The sequence below is a fragment of the Giraffa tippelskirchi genome, chromosome 10 (genome assembly GCF_054371585.1).
Source record: "Giraffa tippelskirchi isolate mGirTip1 chromosome 10, T2T-mGirTip1v1.2.pri, whole genome shotgun sequence".
Classification (NCBI taxonomy): Eukaryota; Metazoa; Chordata; class Mammalia; order Artiodactyla; family Giraffidae; genus Giraffa; species Giraffa tippelskirchi.
In genome coordinates this window covers 94681971-94696432 of record NC_137284.1, presented here as the reverse complement: position 1 = coordinate 94696432, position 14462 = coordinate 94681971, and the positions used below count along the sequence as shown (strand labels likewise).

At 39.2% G+C, this 14462-nt stretch overlaps 1 protein-coding gene across 3 annotated transcripts in view; it reads right to left on the bottom strand.

The window, feature by feature from the left end:
* SLC26A4 (solute carrier family 26 member 4) overlaps positions 1 to 14462 on the bottom strand; it is a 71656-nt gene that overhangs the window by 39199 nt on the left and 17995 nt on the right. For all 3 annotated transcript variants that reach the window (XR_014067274.1, XM_081535981.1, XM_081535982.1), the window contains 3 exons: positions 9898 to 10008; positions 8016 to 8200; positions 7311 to 7475 (listed from right to left, as the gene is read on the bottom strand). Coding sequence is in view for 2 of the 3 variants with exons in the window: in XM_081535981.1 (XP_081392107.1) it covers positions 7311 to 7475; positions 8016 to 8200; positions 9898 to 10008 (461 nt within the window). In the remaining variant the exon portion in view is untranslated. The remainder of the gene's footprint in view (positions 1 to 7310; positions 7476 to 8015; positions 8201 to 9897; positions 10009 to 14462) is intronic.

Here is a 14462-nt window from a genome sequence, read left to right as displayed (position 1 = left end):
TGGCAGAAAGTGAAGAAGAACTAAAGAGCCTCTTGATGAAAGTCAAAGAGGAGAGTGAAAAAGTTGGCTTAAAGCTCAACATTCAGAAAACTAAGATCACGGCATCTGGTCCCATCACTTCATGGCAAATAGATGGGGAAACAGTGGAAACAGTGGCTGACTTTATTTTTTGGGGGTCCAAAATCACTGCAGATGGTGATTGCAGCCATGAAATTAAAAGACGCTCCTTAGAAGGAAATTTATGACCAACCTAGACAGCATATTAAAAAGCAGAGACATTACTTTGTCAACAAAGGTCCATCAAATCAAGGTTATGTAGCCATGTATGGATGTGAGAGTTGGACTATAAAGAAAGCTGAGCACCAAAGAATTGATGCTTTTGAATGTGGTGTTGGAGAAGACTCTTGAGAGTCCCTTGGACTGCAAGGAGATCCAACCAGTCCATCCGAAAGGAGATCAGTCCTGGGTGTTCATTGGAAGGACTGATGTTGAAGCTGAAACTCCAATACTTTGGCCACCTGATGCAAAGAACTGACTCATTGGAAAAGACCCTGATTCTGGGAAAGATTGAGGGCGGGAGGGGATGACAGAGGATGAGATGGTTGGATGGCATCACCGACTCAATGGACATGAGTTTGGGTATACTCGGGGAGTTGGTGATGGACAGGGAGGCCTGGTGTGCTGCAGTCCATGGGGTCGCAAAGAGTTGGACACGATTGAGCAACTGAACTGAACTGAACTGAACTCTTTCCAAGTGGATATACAATCCAGCTCAAGAAAAATTAGTTTTGTTTTGTAAATAGGAGGTTTCTGGGAATCAAGGGAGATTAGCAAGGAAGAATCTCAAGAGAGAACACTAATACCTTTGTTATAGGAACTTCCATAGAAGGCATGACTTTAGAAGGTTCTTCCAGACAAGTAATCTCCCAGTGAGGGTTACTTTCCTTTGAATGAGTCCTTTTATAGATATATATTTTATATGAAGATAAAATATTACTTAAAATAATTATAACAACAATCTGGTAACAATTATGTATAGTGATCACCAAGTAATGTAGGAGTCATCTTGCCAGCAACCTCATTCTTTGGAAAACATTCAAGAGTAAGGGGATGAGAGGAGAAGCCATTGTGTAAGCAAAATACATTCCACCAAGTGCTTGAACTCGAGTTCAAGAATCTGACTTGTGGGAAGTCTCTTGGATTTTCACTGAGTATTTTTGTCCTTGCTTTAAACCCAATACTAGCATGTTTACTTTGAATATTTTCCAGAGTCAGTAAAAATTGCTAGAGGCAGATACATTGATAGTAACAAGATGAAGCCAGTGATAGCAAAGTGAAAAAGAAAACAAATCAGAAACTATAGAAGCAGACACAACAACTCAAGAATTTAAGGCATCTACCATAGCAGTACAGGCTTTCCATGTAGTGCTAGTAGTAAAGAACCCTCCTGCCAATGCAGGAGACATAAGAGACGTGGGTTCAGTTCCCTGGTCAGGAAGATCCGCTGGAGGAGGCAGTGGCCACCCACTCCAGTATTCTTGCCTGGAGAATCCCATGGACAGAGGAGCCTGGCCAGCTATCGTCCATCAGGTCAAAAAGAGTCAGACACGACTGATGCAACTTAGCACATGTGCACGCACCATAGTAGTTCAGTTCAGTCGCTCAGTCGTGTCCGACTCTTTGCGACCCCATGAATTGCAGCATGCCAGGCCTCTCTGTCCATCACCAACTCCCAGAGTCCACCCAAACCCATGTCTATCAAGTCGGTGATGCCATCCAACCATCTCATCCTCTGTCGTCCCCTTCTCCTCCCGCCCCCAATCCTACCCAGCATCAGGGTCTTTTCCAATGAATGAGTCAACCCCTCGCATGAGGTGGCCACAGTATTGGAGTTTCAGCCTCAACATCAGACCTTCCAATGAACACCCAGGATTGACCTCTTTTAGGATGGATAGATTGGATCTCCTTGCAGTCCAAGGGACTCTCAAGAGTCTTCTCCAACACCACAGTTCAAAAGCATCAATTCTGCGGCGCTCAGCTTTCTTCACCATCCAACTCTCACATCCATGCATGACCACTGGAAAAACCATAGCCTTGACTAGACGGACTTTTGTTGGCAAAGTAATGTCTCTGCTTTTAAATATGCTATCTAGGTTGGCCATAACCTTCCTGCCAAGGAGTAAGCGTCTTTTAATTTCATGGCTGCAATCACCATCAGCAGTGATTCTGGAGCCCAAAAGAATAAAGTCTGACACTGTTTCCACTGTTTCCCCATCTATTTGCCATGAACTGATGGGACCAGATGCCATGATCTTAGTTCTCTGAATGTTGAGCTTTAAGTCAACTTTTTCACTCTCCTCTTTCACCTTCATCAAGAGGCTCTTTAGTTCTTCTTCACTTTCTGCCATAAGGGTGATGTCATCTGCATATCTGAGGTTATTGATATTTCTCCCGGCAATCTTGATTCCAGCTTGTGTTTCTTCCAGCCCAGCGTTTCTCATGATGTACTCTGCATCTAAGTTAAATAAGCAGGGTGACAATATACAGCCTTGACGTACTCCTTTTCCTATTTGGAACCAGTCTTTTGTTCCATGTCCAGTTCTAACTGTTGCTTCCTGACCTGTATACAGGTTTCTCAAGAGACAGGTCAGATGGTCTGGTATTCCCAGCTCTTTCAGAATTTTCCACAGTTTATTGTGATCCACACAGTCAAAGGCTTTGGCATAGTCAATAAAGCAGAAATAGATGTTTTTCTGGAACTCTCTTGCTTTTTCGATGATCCAGCGGATATTGGCAATTTGATCTCTGGTTCCTCTGCCTTTTCTAAAACCAGCTTGAACATCTGGAAGTTCATGGTTCACGTATTGCTGAAGCCTGGCTTGGAGAATTTTGAGCATTACTTTACTAGCATGTGAGATGAGTGCAGTTGTGCGGTAGTTTGAGCATTCTTTGGCATTGCCTCTCTGCAGTAGTACCCAGCCCTAAATAACTCAGAATCGTCAAGGTATTGCTATCCAGTTCTTTATATAATCAAATGTCCTGATGATGACCCTCATTAATTCATGAGCTAAACATAATACTTCAATTAACTGTCTACACAATAAAGGTTTATTTTCAATGCAAGATGGAAAAATTCAATGTGAACAACTATCCCAATCCTAAAAATTTTCACTTTACAAAAATGATCACTATAGGATTCTCATGTAATCTATGAGACTCACCTAGACCTTCGAATAAAAAGCATCTGTGAGTGTATTAAAAATGTAATATGAAAAGAATAAAATAAATGTAATGTGAGTTGCAAAAACCAAAATCAGTTTACATTACACAATTATATCAACCAAGGCTTATGAATATATCAGTTGCCTATATTGAATATTTATTCAGAATCTCTTATGAAAAGTTATACAAAAGAAAGCTTAATTTATGTGGAAATAAAACTCACCCATATAAACTGAAGTAGTCAGATTGTATTAATACTCCAAGATACAGAAATGAGACTTAAGAAAGCACTGAAAAGTAATTCTAATTTATTAATAGTTTAATAAATTAAATTAAAATACTAACTAAAATATGTTTAAAATATGGATACACTTACGATTCCATATTTCAGCCTAGTATTCTGACCAGGCAAATCAAGATAATAAAACTTTTCAGAAATGGGTAATATTTTATTATATTTCCTACTATGCTTGGAGAATTTTAGAATCATTTCATTTAAAGAATTTCTTCCTACTGGGTGTATGAAGCCATAAGTTAAAAATTATACCTGTATTACATATGAGGAAATTCATTAGTTAACTTTTGGTGCCAAATTTATTTTAATTCATCTTGTCTCTATGAATATAACAAACCCCTTGCTGTCAGGAATTTCCTCCTACCAGAACTTCTGTGCATATATAAGATCAACCCTTAAAGTGTTATTTTTGTTTTATAATGGCTTCATTTTTACATACAGAAATAGGTTCTAAGTAATGAATCTGATCAAGCTTGGGGGTAGCTTTCAAAACTCTCACCATCTGGGCAGAACTTTTCAATGTGGTCTTCCTTCTCGTTAGGGAAGAAATGGGGACACAGAGCCAATTTAGTCAGCAAGCAGAAAGACTTCCCTTGTCTATCAAGACAAACCATTCAGAGTGAATGGTAGGAAAACATAACGACTTTGAAATGGACTGCATGATTCACTTACATAATTGAGTAGCTACACGGTAGCTTGAGTATTACTAATTCTGAGTTCTGCCAACACCTTGTCATTTTCCTTCTGCAGCCTCTATCTGTTTTTTTTTTTTTTTTTGGCCACACAGCATGTGGGATCTTAGTTTCCCAACCAGGGATAGAACATGTGCCCTCTGAACTGGGGACATGGAATCTTAACCACTGGACCACTAGGGAAGTCCCTCCCTTCTGCATCCTATACCCAGCATCTCTGGCATTTGTAAACTGAAGTTTCTGTTTTTCTTTGTTTCCCATTATTTCCTCCTCCAATTATTTATATTCATTATTTCCTTTTTCTTTTTTTTGAGAGAGGAGCAGGCAGATGATCCAAAGCACAAGTTTATAACAAAAGGGATGTTCCGTTCCAGGGAAATCCATCTTACAACAATCTTACAGTCTTTCCTGGAGGAATCCACAAATGCCCTGCATTTGTTGAAGGATTCTTTCATGAATAATCACAACTGGTAATATTATAAGCAGAATTCTCTGTTCAGGTACTGAGCAGCTCATTCAACCCTTATGCAATTATTTCCAGATCTGCTGTTTCTTCTTTTTTCAGAAAAGCAAGCTTATATTCACCCTCACACAAAAAATGACTGAAGTATCTTTATCCAACTTGGCTGACCTGGGAGGAATGGCTTGTAGAATTCTCTAACACATTCTAACCTGAGGCTTCAAGAATAATGTTCAACACAACATAAGGCACATAATAGTTTAATAATTATTTTTGACCTTGTTCTATCTAGCGTTTCCTAGTTTACTTTGGTCTCTGTTGAAAGTGGGGTTATTTGCAGCAAGCTTTATCTTAAACATGTCCTAAGAGACCAGAAAAACTGTGAAATTTCATTTCCCCCATCTTCAGAAGTCCAAAAGTGACCAAGGATCCAGATTACCTATCAGGCTAGGCCTCCTATAATCTGTGAGGATGCAGGCCTAGCAATGTTCATACAAGGAGGTGAGCACACTCAGTCAGGGGTGTCTTGGTGGATTCAGGGGTCAGTGGGTTTGTACAAGGAGTGAAAAGTCCCTGGCACATGGCAGGTTTCAATAAATACTTATTGAAAAGATGAATGGATGACAATAAAGGGATAAATGAATGAACAGTTGATAGAGAAAGTAAGAAGGCAAAAAACAAACAATAACAAAAACCACAGTGCATAGGGACTGCAAAAGTGAGAGAACCTGTCAGAAAAAGGCAGTCAGATGATCTCAGAACAAACCTAGGACTTGGTAGGGAAAAAGAAGTCAAATATGACATGCCCAGAATCACATCATATTTAATCAGAGGATCCTAAGTGGTAGAACCAAGACTCCAAAGTCCATAGTCTTAATCACTATGTTAATCTGCCTCCTCTACCTAGTCCTGGGCTTCTCCAATGGCTCAGCAGGTAAAGAATCCACCTGCAATGCAAGTTTGCAGGTTTGATCCCTGGATTGGGACAATCCTCTGGAGGAGGAAATGGCAACCCACTCCAGTATTCTTGCCTAGGAAATCCCATGGACTGAGGAGCCTGGTGAGCTACAGCCCAAAGGGTTGCAAAGAGTCAGGGATAACTGAGCTATTGAGCAAGTATGCATCTAGTCCCACTGCTCAGCATAGTATGTGGCTCATAATAGACACTTGGTGATACTTGTTGAATGGATAAAGTAATGCTAATGTTGAATGGAACTATGGCAATGCTGCAAACTTCAGCAAAGCCTTGCTGCTGCTGCTGCTGCTGCTGCTAAGTCACTTCAGTCATGTCCGACTCTGTGCAACCTCATAGACGGCAGCCCACCAGGCTCCCCCGTCCCTGGGATTCTCCAGGCAAGAACACTGGAGTGGGTTGCCATTTCCTTTTCCAATGCGTGAAAGTGAAGTTGCTCGGTCGTGTCCGACTCTGCAACCCCATGGACTGCAGCCTACTAGCTCCTCCGTCCATGGGATTTTCCAAGCAAGAGTACTAGAGTGGGGTGCCATTGCCTTCTCCAGCAAACCCTTGACCACCTCACTAATTTTTAGATAAGTATGCACAGCCTTACCTCATTTTAAAAGCTATATGGATCATTAAAGAAATTAAAGGTCATTAGAATACACAGGTCATTAAAGGACTCCATTCTTAATGCTAGCACATTGTATTTGGTATCATTCTCCCCAAGCTAGGGTGACATCATGTTACTATTATCACATTTTTCAAGCATCGATAATATGCTCTATATAGAACATATATTTAGATCCAAGAACTTTTTCAAATCTAATTAGTGTGAAATACATCCTTCTTTTGCATCTCTTTTGCATGTTGAATCATCTCTGAATCTAACGTTCCTTTTCATCTATAATTGCTGGGACATTTACATTATGCATTTTATGGACTCTCAGAGTTAAAAAAAGGCTTTAGAGATACATCTCCAATCATTTCACTTTATAAGTAAAAAAGAAAAGAAGTCTTGAGATGTGAAATAATAAATAATTTCAGCTTAGTTTCCCAACCAGAGATTGTACCCACCTCCCCTGCAGTATAGGCACAGAGTCTTAACCTATGGACAGCCAGGAAAGCCCCTCAAAATAACAGTCTTTTTTTGAGTACTTTGTTATTCGCCAGCCCCTAGGCCATGGGCTTCTCATACAGCCTTATTTAATTTAATTTGTAGATATTATTACCAACTCCATTTTGCAGGGGAGGAAGCTGAGGCATAGCAATTTGCTTATGCAGTAGAGCAAATAATAAATAATAGAGTCAGGATATATGTGAATCTTGGTCATCCAAACTGAGTTTTCAGCCACTCTTCTACACCCTGTGTCCAAGGTCACTTAGCTTGTCAGAGACAAGGTTGAGAATGGAACTCAAGTGTGCTGCCTCCCAGACCAGTCTTCAGTGTAAAACTTTGCTTGTATTTATATTTTGAAGATTGATGACACTTCTGAAACCATATTGACCCACTGAAAACAATGATTTGCAAACTCTGCCTTCTTTAATGTGACTCCTGATGCTACTGCTTCTTTCAAAGAAGAATGTTTTCAATGGCTCCCAAAGCATGGCATGGAGGAGCTTATACTCTCCAGACTCAGGTTCAGTAGGAAAAGTGAGCCATCCCTGGAGAGAAGCAACACTTACATAGATGATGGAGAGAATTCCGTTATAGTTTTTGGTTGAAACATTGAGGACGATCTTTAGCTGTGAGACCAACACTTGGAAGGCAGCAGCTGTTGTGAATCCACCAACCAAAGGATCTGCCAGATACCTCACTATGAATCCAATCTGCAAACCCCCAAATATCAACTAGAACAAGAAGGAAGGAAAAAATTACACGCTTGCCTGGGAGAAGGACCAACACTTTTGAACTATTAATGAATTCAACTTAATACCAGCTAAAACTCTGGCCCTATCTCTCCCATCCACCATTCTAAAATTTGAAAACCATGTGTAGTATGAACCTTAAAGTATTTCTAGATATATAATAAGAAAAATTCATGTAGGTTTTTTTCCTGTGACTTGTAGGTTTCATGGCTCCAGTGACCAGAATATTTTTTGTCTCTTTATGGGTTCTGGCACAACTCCCTTCTCCTATTCTTATTCTAGTCGCACATGTTCCTCTCTCTTGCTTTTCCTGTCTCCGACTTTGATGATTAAGTGAGCCTTAATAAGTGGAGGCTTGCTGACTATTTTAGCATCTGACCTAAAACAGTATAACTTAAAAAATAGCTTTGAGAGTCTTAAATTGATTTGTTTTGCTTTTAAATGAATTTTTAAGTCCACATGCTTAACAGTTCTTTCAGATACAAATCCTGCCAACCTCTATATCGCTTGTAAGCCCATTACCTGTATGATTCCAACCAAAAGAGTAAGGGTGCTCGCAATCAATACTCTTGCTGCATCTCTAGCTGCAAAGTCTATTATGGTGGTATTCAGTGCAGTTCCATTACTGCTGGATACGAGAAAGTGTTTGTCGGGGGCCATGCTCAGAACAACAGATCCCACCATTAAACTGACCACTGGGAAAGGTCCTGGGGGAAAAAAGTTGTTGTCAATTAATAATTGTTAATCACTTGTAAATCAACTATACTTCCATAAAAAAACTAAAAAATAATTATTATTATTAATTGCAAATGTTTAGGTGCAACAAGTCTACACAGGATTAAAGATGCATCTGAAGTAATTAGCTGTGATTGGGAAAATACTGTTCACAAAAGAAGCTAAAAAGCAGATGTTTCAAGGCATTCATGACCCAGTAATGAGCAAGAGAGACATGCAGGTGGATCACTATAATTCAGCTTTCGGACACTTTGTAAGTACACAGGAAGGCTGTCTAAACTGTGTGATCTTCTTGTGTATGGGGGGGAAAAGGGGGATGGAGGAGGGAGTTGTCAAGAAAGGTTTCCCGGCAGAAATGGCATATTAGCTGAATCCTTGCTTGTTCCATCTTATTTTTATTCCATGTAAGTTCATTTCCTAGAGCATCCAGTGTCCTGATCTCTGTGGAACGGAGGACCTTGATCAATATCACAAGGTTAAAATTTGGTTAAAGAAATAGCTAAAGTAAAAAACAAATTTAAAAAAAATAGCAAAGGTAGTGTAGAGTGTCTCTTTTTCTTTTTCCAAGACAAATTATTTTTTCGTATCAAATATCACTCTGCAAGATTCTACATTTCAAAAGTACTTTTCTTTCAGCAGCTGCTCTATCACTACTGATATTTTTATCTATGATGATGAGGATCCTATCCTTTGATCATGGAAGGCTTTACCAGTTAGAAGGACTCAGCAGCAAAATCCAGTAACCTGAAGTGTCTAAATATATAGAATACCAGAGAGAAAAAAATCAACTTCCATGTTCCTTACCTTGTCATGCATTTGGTACTGATCAACTCTCCTAGGTAAGGAAGTTCTTTTAATCAATAATCTCCTCCTGATCTCCCTTTATAGACAAGGAAATATTCCAGACACTGGGGGAAATATTATACAACTAAGGATAAGGATAAGGGTTGGAGATAGAGCAGGAGATGGCTCTATTTGTTTCAAGAAGATTGCCCAGGTAGACATGTCTAGCCAGCAGATGGATGTAGGCGAAAACTTATCTCAACTATAAATGTCAACGTTGCAAAATAGCATTAAAACATTCATTTACTAGAACATTCTAGCAGAAGAAAATTCAAATTTTAGGAACATCAGGAAATAAGCCTATTTGGGGCTATACCAAGAAGGAAAGCCAAGCTTAGTTTCTAAATTGTTTTGGCACAGTTTTCCCAGTCTTCAAATATTAGTGACTTAAAATAACTATGTTCTTTAATAAGACAATGAATATGTATTTGATGAACATAATTTAGTAAAGCTAATTTAATCTAGTAAAACAGGTTCAAAGACCTCTTGAAGATTATTTTCCCTTATCATTTTTTGTTTTAGAACACTTTCTAAATAGAGTCCAATGTATTAACATTTTTGCAAAGCCAAACATGCTAAGATTTGAAGGTAGTCTATAATTTTTTAACCATCTTTCAATTTTCTCCTCTTCATTAGAAAAAAAGTTAGATGTAAAGCTACCTAATAGCCCAGTATTTTGAAAGCTAAGAAGAAACCTTTGCATCACTCAATAGGAAAAGCTCTATCTTACTAGAAAACAGTAACAAAGATATGGAAGCAGAACATACATAATAAAGCCCAAACACGTTCAATGTGAACAAACAGAATTGTATATGCTTATAATTACCAACTGAGATGTGTCTTGATGTTCCAAAAATAAAGTACGTCAGGATAGGAAAAAAAGCAGAGTAGAGACCATATCCAACAGGAACAGCAGCTAGTAGAGCATACGCCATGCCTGAAAACACATCCAAAACGATCAAGTTCAGAAACAAAAGCTATGCTTTGTGTCTACTGTACAGAGAAAAGCCTTTTCATAGGTCTCTTTAATTTGCAGCTCATCTTCAGTGATCTCCTTATTTTTCACACGGTCTGTGGCTATGCTAGGATGCAGAACGTGATTCAAATCACCTACTCAAAAGAACTGACACAACTGATCAGTAATTCAACCATCCACTCAGGTGAGTGGGGGAAAAAGCTGTTGATTAAAAACTTGATCAATTCTGTTCAAAGGTTTAGCCTGACTTTGTCTGAATTCAGTGTTTCTCTGAATAATGAGGAACATATGTACTTTCTCCTTTCTTGCTGGGGAACAGAAGTTAGATCCAAACAAAGAAAAAAATCTGACCTTTGTACATAGCACTAGGAGATCAACACCTTTGCTAGGCTTCCCCAAGTGGTTTCTGGGTCCATGAATGTCACACTGTATGGAGAATCTCAGCCTTCCCCTGTACGTGGCAGTTGGAAAGCAACAATGTGTTGTGGTTTGGGAATTTTGTTTTTGGCCTTAAACAATGAACATTTATTTCTTAGAGTTATGAAAGCTAAGAAGTTCAAGATCAAAGTACCAGCAGATTTAGTGTCCAGTGAGCACCCTTTTCTGGTTTGCAGATGGCTGCTTTCTTGCTGTAACCTCACATGGCACAGATTTCCTAAGGCCACTAAGCCTACCATGAAGACTCTACCTGATTGCCTTCCAAAGGCGTGTGTGTGTACTTAGTTGCTAAAGTAGTGCCCAACTCTTTGTGACCCCATGGACTGTAGCCTGCAAGGCTCCTCTGGCCATGGGATTTCCCAGGCAAGAATACTGGAATGGGGTGCCATTTCCTTCTCCAGGGTATCTTTCTGACACAGGGCTTGAACTAGAGTCTCCTGCATTGCAGGCAGATTCTTTTACCACTGAGCCATGTGGGAAGCCCTACCTCCCAAAGGCTCTGACCTCCAAATACTATCATACTGGGGATTAAGTCTTCAAGAGATGAATTTTGGAGGGATGCAAACGTTCAGTCCATAGCACTTTCCTTCTCCTGTGGGTTGTTTTTTTAAATACTTCATAGGTAGTCAGCATATCTTCTACCTCCCCACATTTCACTCACTCACAATGACAGAACATCAATTTCTTTGACCTTTAGGTCATTAATAAAGGGTTATATCTATAACAGTTTAAAAAAAAGTGATGGAAGCAGCTTAGATGTCCATCAACAGATGAATGAATAAAGAAGTTGTGGTACATATATACCGTAGAATATTATTCAGCCATAAAAAGGAATGAATTTGAGTCAGTTGAATTGAGGTGGATGAACCTAGAGCTTGTTATACAGGGTAAAGTAAGTCAGAGGGAGAAAAATATTGTATATGAATGCATATATATGGAATCTAGAAAAGCAGTGCTGATGAATCTATTTGCAGGGCAGGAATAGAGATGCAGGCAAAGAGAACAGATTTGTGGACACAGCAGGGGAAGGAGAGGGTGGGAAAATTGTGAGAAATTGAAATATATACATTACTATATGTAAAATAGATAGCTAGTGGGAAGTTGCTATATAACACAAAGAGTTCATCCCCATCCTCTGTGACAACCTAGAGGGGTAGGTTGGGGGGCTGGTAGGATAAGAGGGAGGTTTGAGAGGGAGGGGATATATGTATACTTATAGGTGATTCACATTGTTTTTATGACACAAACCAACACAACATTGTAAAGCAAGTATCCTCCAATTAGAAATAAAATTTTTTTGAAAGTGGCAACAACTTAAATTGGTGCCCTAAATGATTTATTTATCCTTGTCTCAAATCAGGAAGTGGTTAACTACACTATATTTCATATACTGTAATCTATGAAATGAAGTTGATGTGCTGTATAGAAATACTACTAATAGTAATTTACCTCTCTCCAGTACAATACAGTACATATAAGAAATAAGTGGGAAAAGGCGGAATTCAAAATAGTGATCAGGGAGTGCCCTAGAAGTCCAGTGGCTAGGACTCAGTGCTTTCACTGCTGTGGTCCAGATTCAATCCCTGGTGAGGGAACTAAGATCCCACAGGCCAAGCAACATGGCCAAAGAAACAACACAAAACAGTAATCAGTATTCATGCTTCCACTTTTGTTAAAGTAAACATGTTTGTTGTATGAATTTTAAAATATGGGAAGATGTCATACAATTTAGATATGTAAAAAGCATAATATAATAAACACCCAAGTATCCAACATCTAGTTTAAGAACTAGATCATGGCCATGCAGTTGAAACTTCCTATATACTCTTTCTCAATCACATCCCTTTTCCTCCCTCCACCTTCAGGAGTCAACACTCTTTTGAATCTAGTGTTTATCATTCTCAGACATTTTTTATACTTTTAAATAGATACTTATTTATGTGTCTGGTAGGATATTTATTAAAATTTAGGTTTAGTGGACTGTCTACACAGCAGAATCAAAGGAGACATCTGAAGAGGTATTTTTCATGTTCCTTATAATGTGTTTTCTAGTTTCCCACAATAAGCATTCATTCACTCAACAACTATTGATTATGTACCCTTCATGTGCCAGGCACTGTTCTAGGCTTGGGGGAATATAGGAGTAGACAAAACAAAGTCTCTGCCCTTAGAGAGCTTGCATTCTAGAACAGTCTGTATTACTGATACAATTGTTTTCATATATAAATTACAACAAGCAATCATCCCAAGGACATAGATTAGAAAGGTGAGATCACAAAGGGAAGACAAGAAAAGAAGGAGCAAAAACAAAAGCAAAAAAAAAAAAATCCAAATTAAAAAATATTAGAAAAGAAGGAGCAAGGAATGAGAACAGCCTATTTCCCATGTACATTTTTCAAGTCCTTCTCAAACTTCCATTTCTCTAAACTGGGCTCTGCAGTCCTCACAGGCCTGGAGAATGGGGGCTTTTTCAGTTTTCACATAATATCCTATTTCAGGACAACTGCTACTCAAATATACTGTAATCATATTGTAAGGGAATTTGGTACAACAATTTTGAAATTACACATAATTTGTAAAGAAATTTGTCATTGATTTAAACTATGGAATCTCTATGTTGGTGCTCCTCCTATGTAGGATGTTGGCATGTATTGATAAAGGTGGTGCTAACAAACATTCAGAAGCATCTAGAAGGCATAAGTAGGAAGTAAGAGAGCAGGTTCCCCATACCTATAAATAAAAAATAGCAATAAAAGGGCTGCATTGATTTCTTGCTGCCTGGAGGGAATTTTTTGTTAATAATAAAAGTGAAAAAGATCCCATGGCAGCACTAACCTTCTGAGATGGACCACACTCTGTCTGCGGAGTGTGTGTCTCTCTAAGTAAATCCACTTCTTAGAAAAAAGCAAAACAAAACCCATGATCCTTAGCATTTCTGGCTTCTCAGTAACATTATTGATGTGTTTTTTTCCCTACCCCTCAGCTGCCCAGCCATTGGCTATATTGCAGCCTTTGCCATCCCTAGAAACTGCAGCTCTGAAATCTCAACATTGAGCCTCCTTTTCTCCACCTACAGCCACGTAGCCTTTCCACTCACCTATCCAGAATCCTTAATGCAACATTTCTTTGTCCTCATGAGGCTTCTAACCCATGAACTGATCCACAATCCTTAGCACCCTCCCATCTTCATTTGCCTCCTTGTCCCTAGAATTTTCACAAATACTCTGAATTTCTTTGCTTCACTCTCTTTTTCTCCTGTCTTCTCTGGTAAATCTCCAGTCTGGCCAAACTCAAGCATCATCCTTTTCCATGCCAGCATTCAAACAGCTGAATAACTGAACTAAAGACATCTACATTTGGGCTGGCCAATTTCATGCAAATTTCACCATAGCAAGCCCCAGATGGAATGCCACACCGACTGGCCATCCAATTACATTTCCTCAGCAAGTGTGCTTTTCTTCTTCTCAAGACAGCTACTCAGGCTTCTCCTCCTTTCCTCAAACTCTCCATCCCCCTTCCCTATACAGACATGGTTCAGAGATGAACTTTAGACTTCGTCCAAAACCTGGAATCCATGAGATGCCCATTGGTTTTTTACAATGCAGTGCTTGTCTGCCTTTTCTCCTTTGAAAATGGAGGAAATATCCCACATATCTTTAAGGAGTAGCCTTCCCACTTCTATCCTTATACCCATTTACACTTGTCCCTTCTTGTCACTTCTCTTCTTCCTTGTGGACCACAGATTTTTCTATCAGCTAGGTCATTCCCACTGGGTTACATCTATGTTCTAGTACCTCCTATATTATAAGAAAAATAAATCTTCCCATCACTTTACCATTGTCTTTTATGCCTCAGCAGCCGTTTCTCTACTCTGCTTCATGGCAAACTTTCTTAAAAGTATTGCCTGTGTTCCATCACCAAGAGTATTCCACACTACAGACACCCCCCTTCCACCCCATCCTTTAAAATAGAGCAGA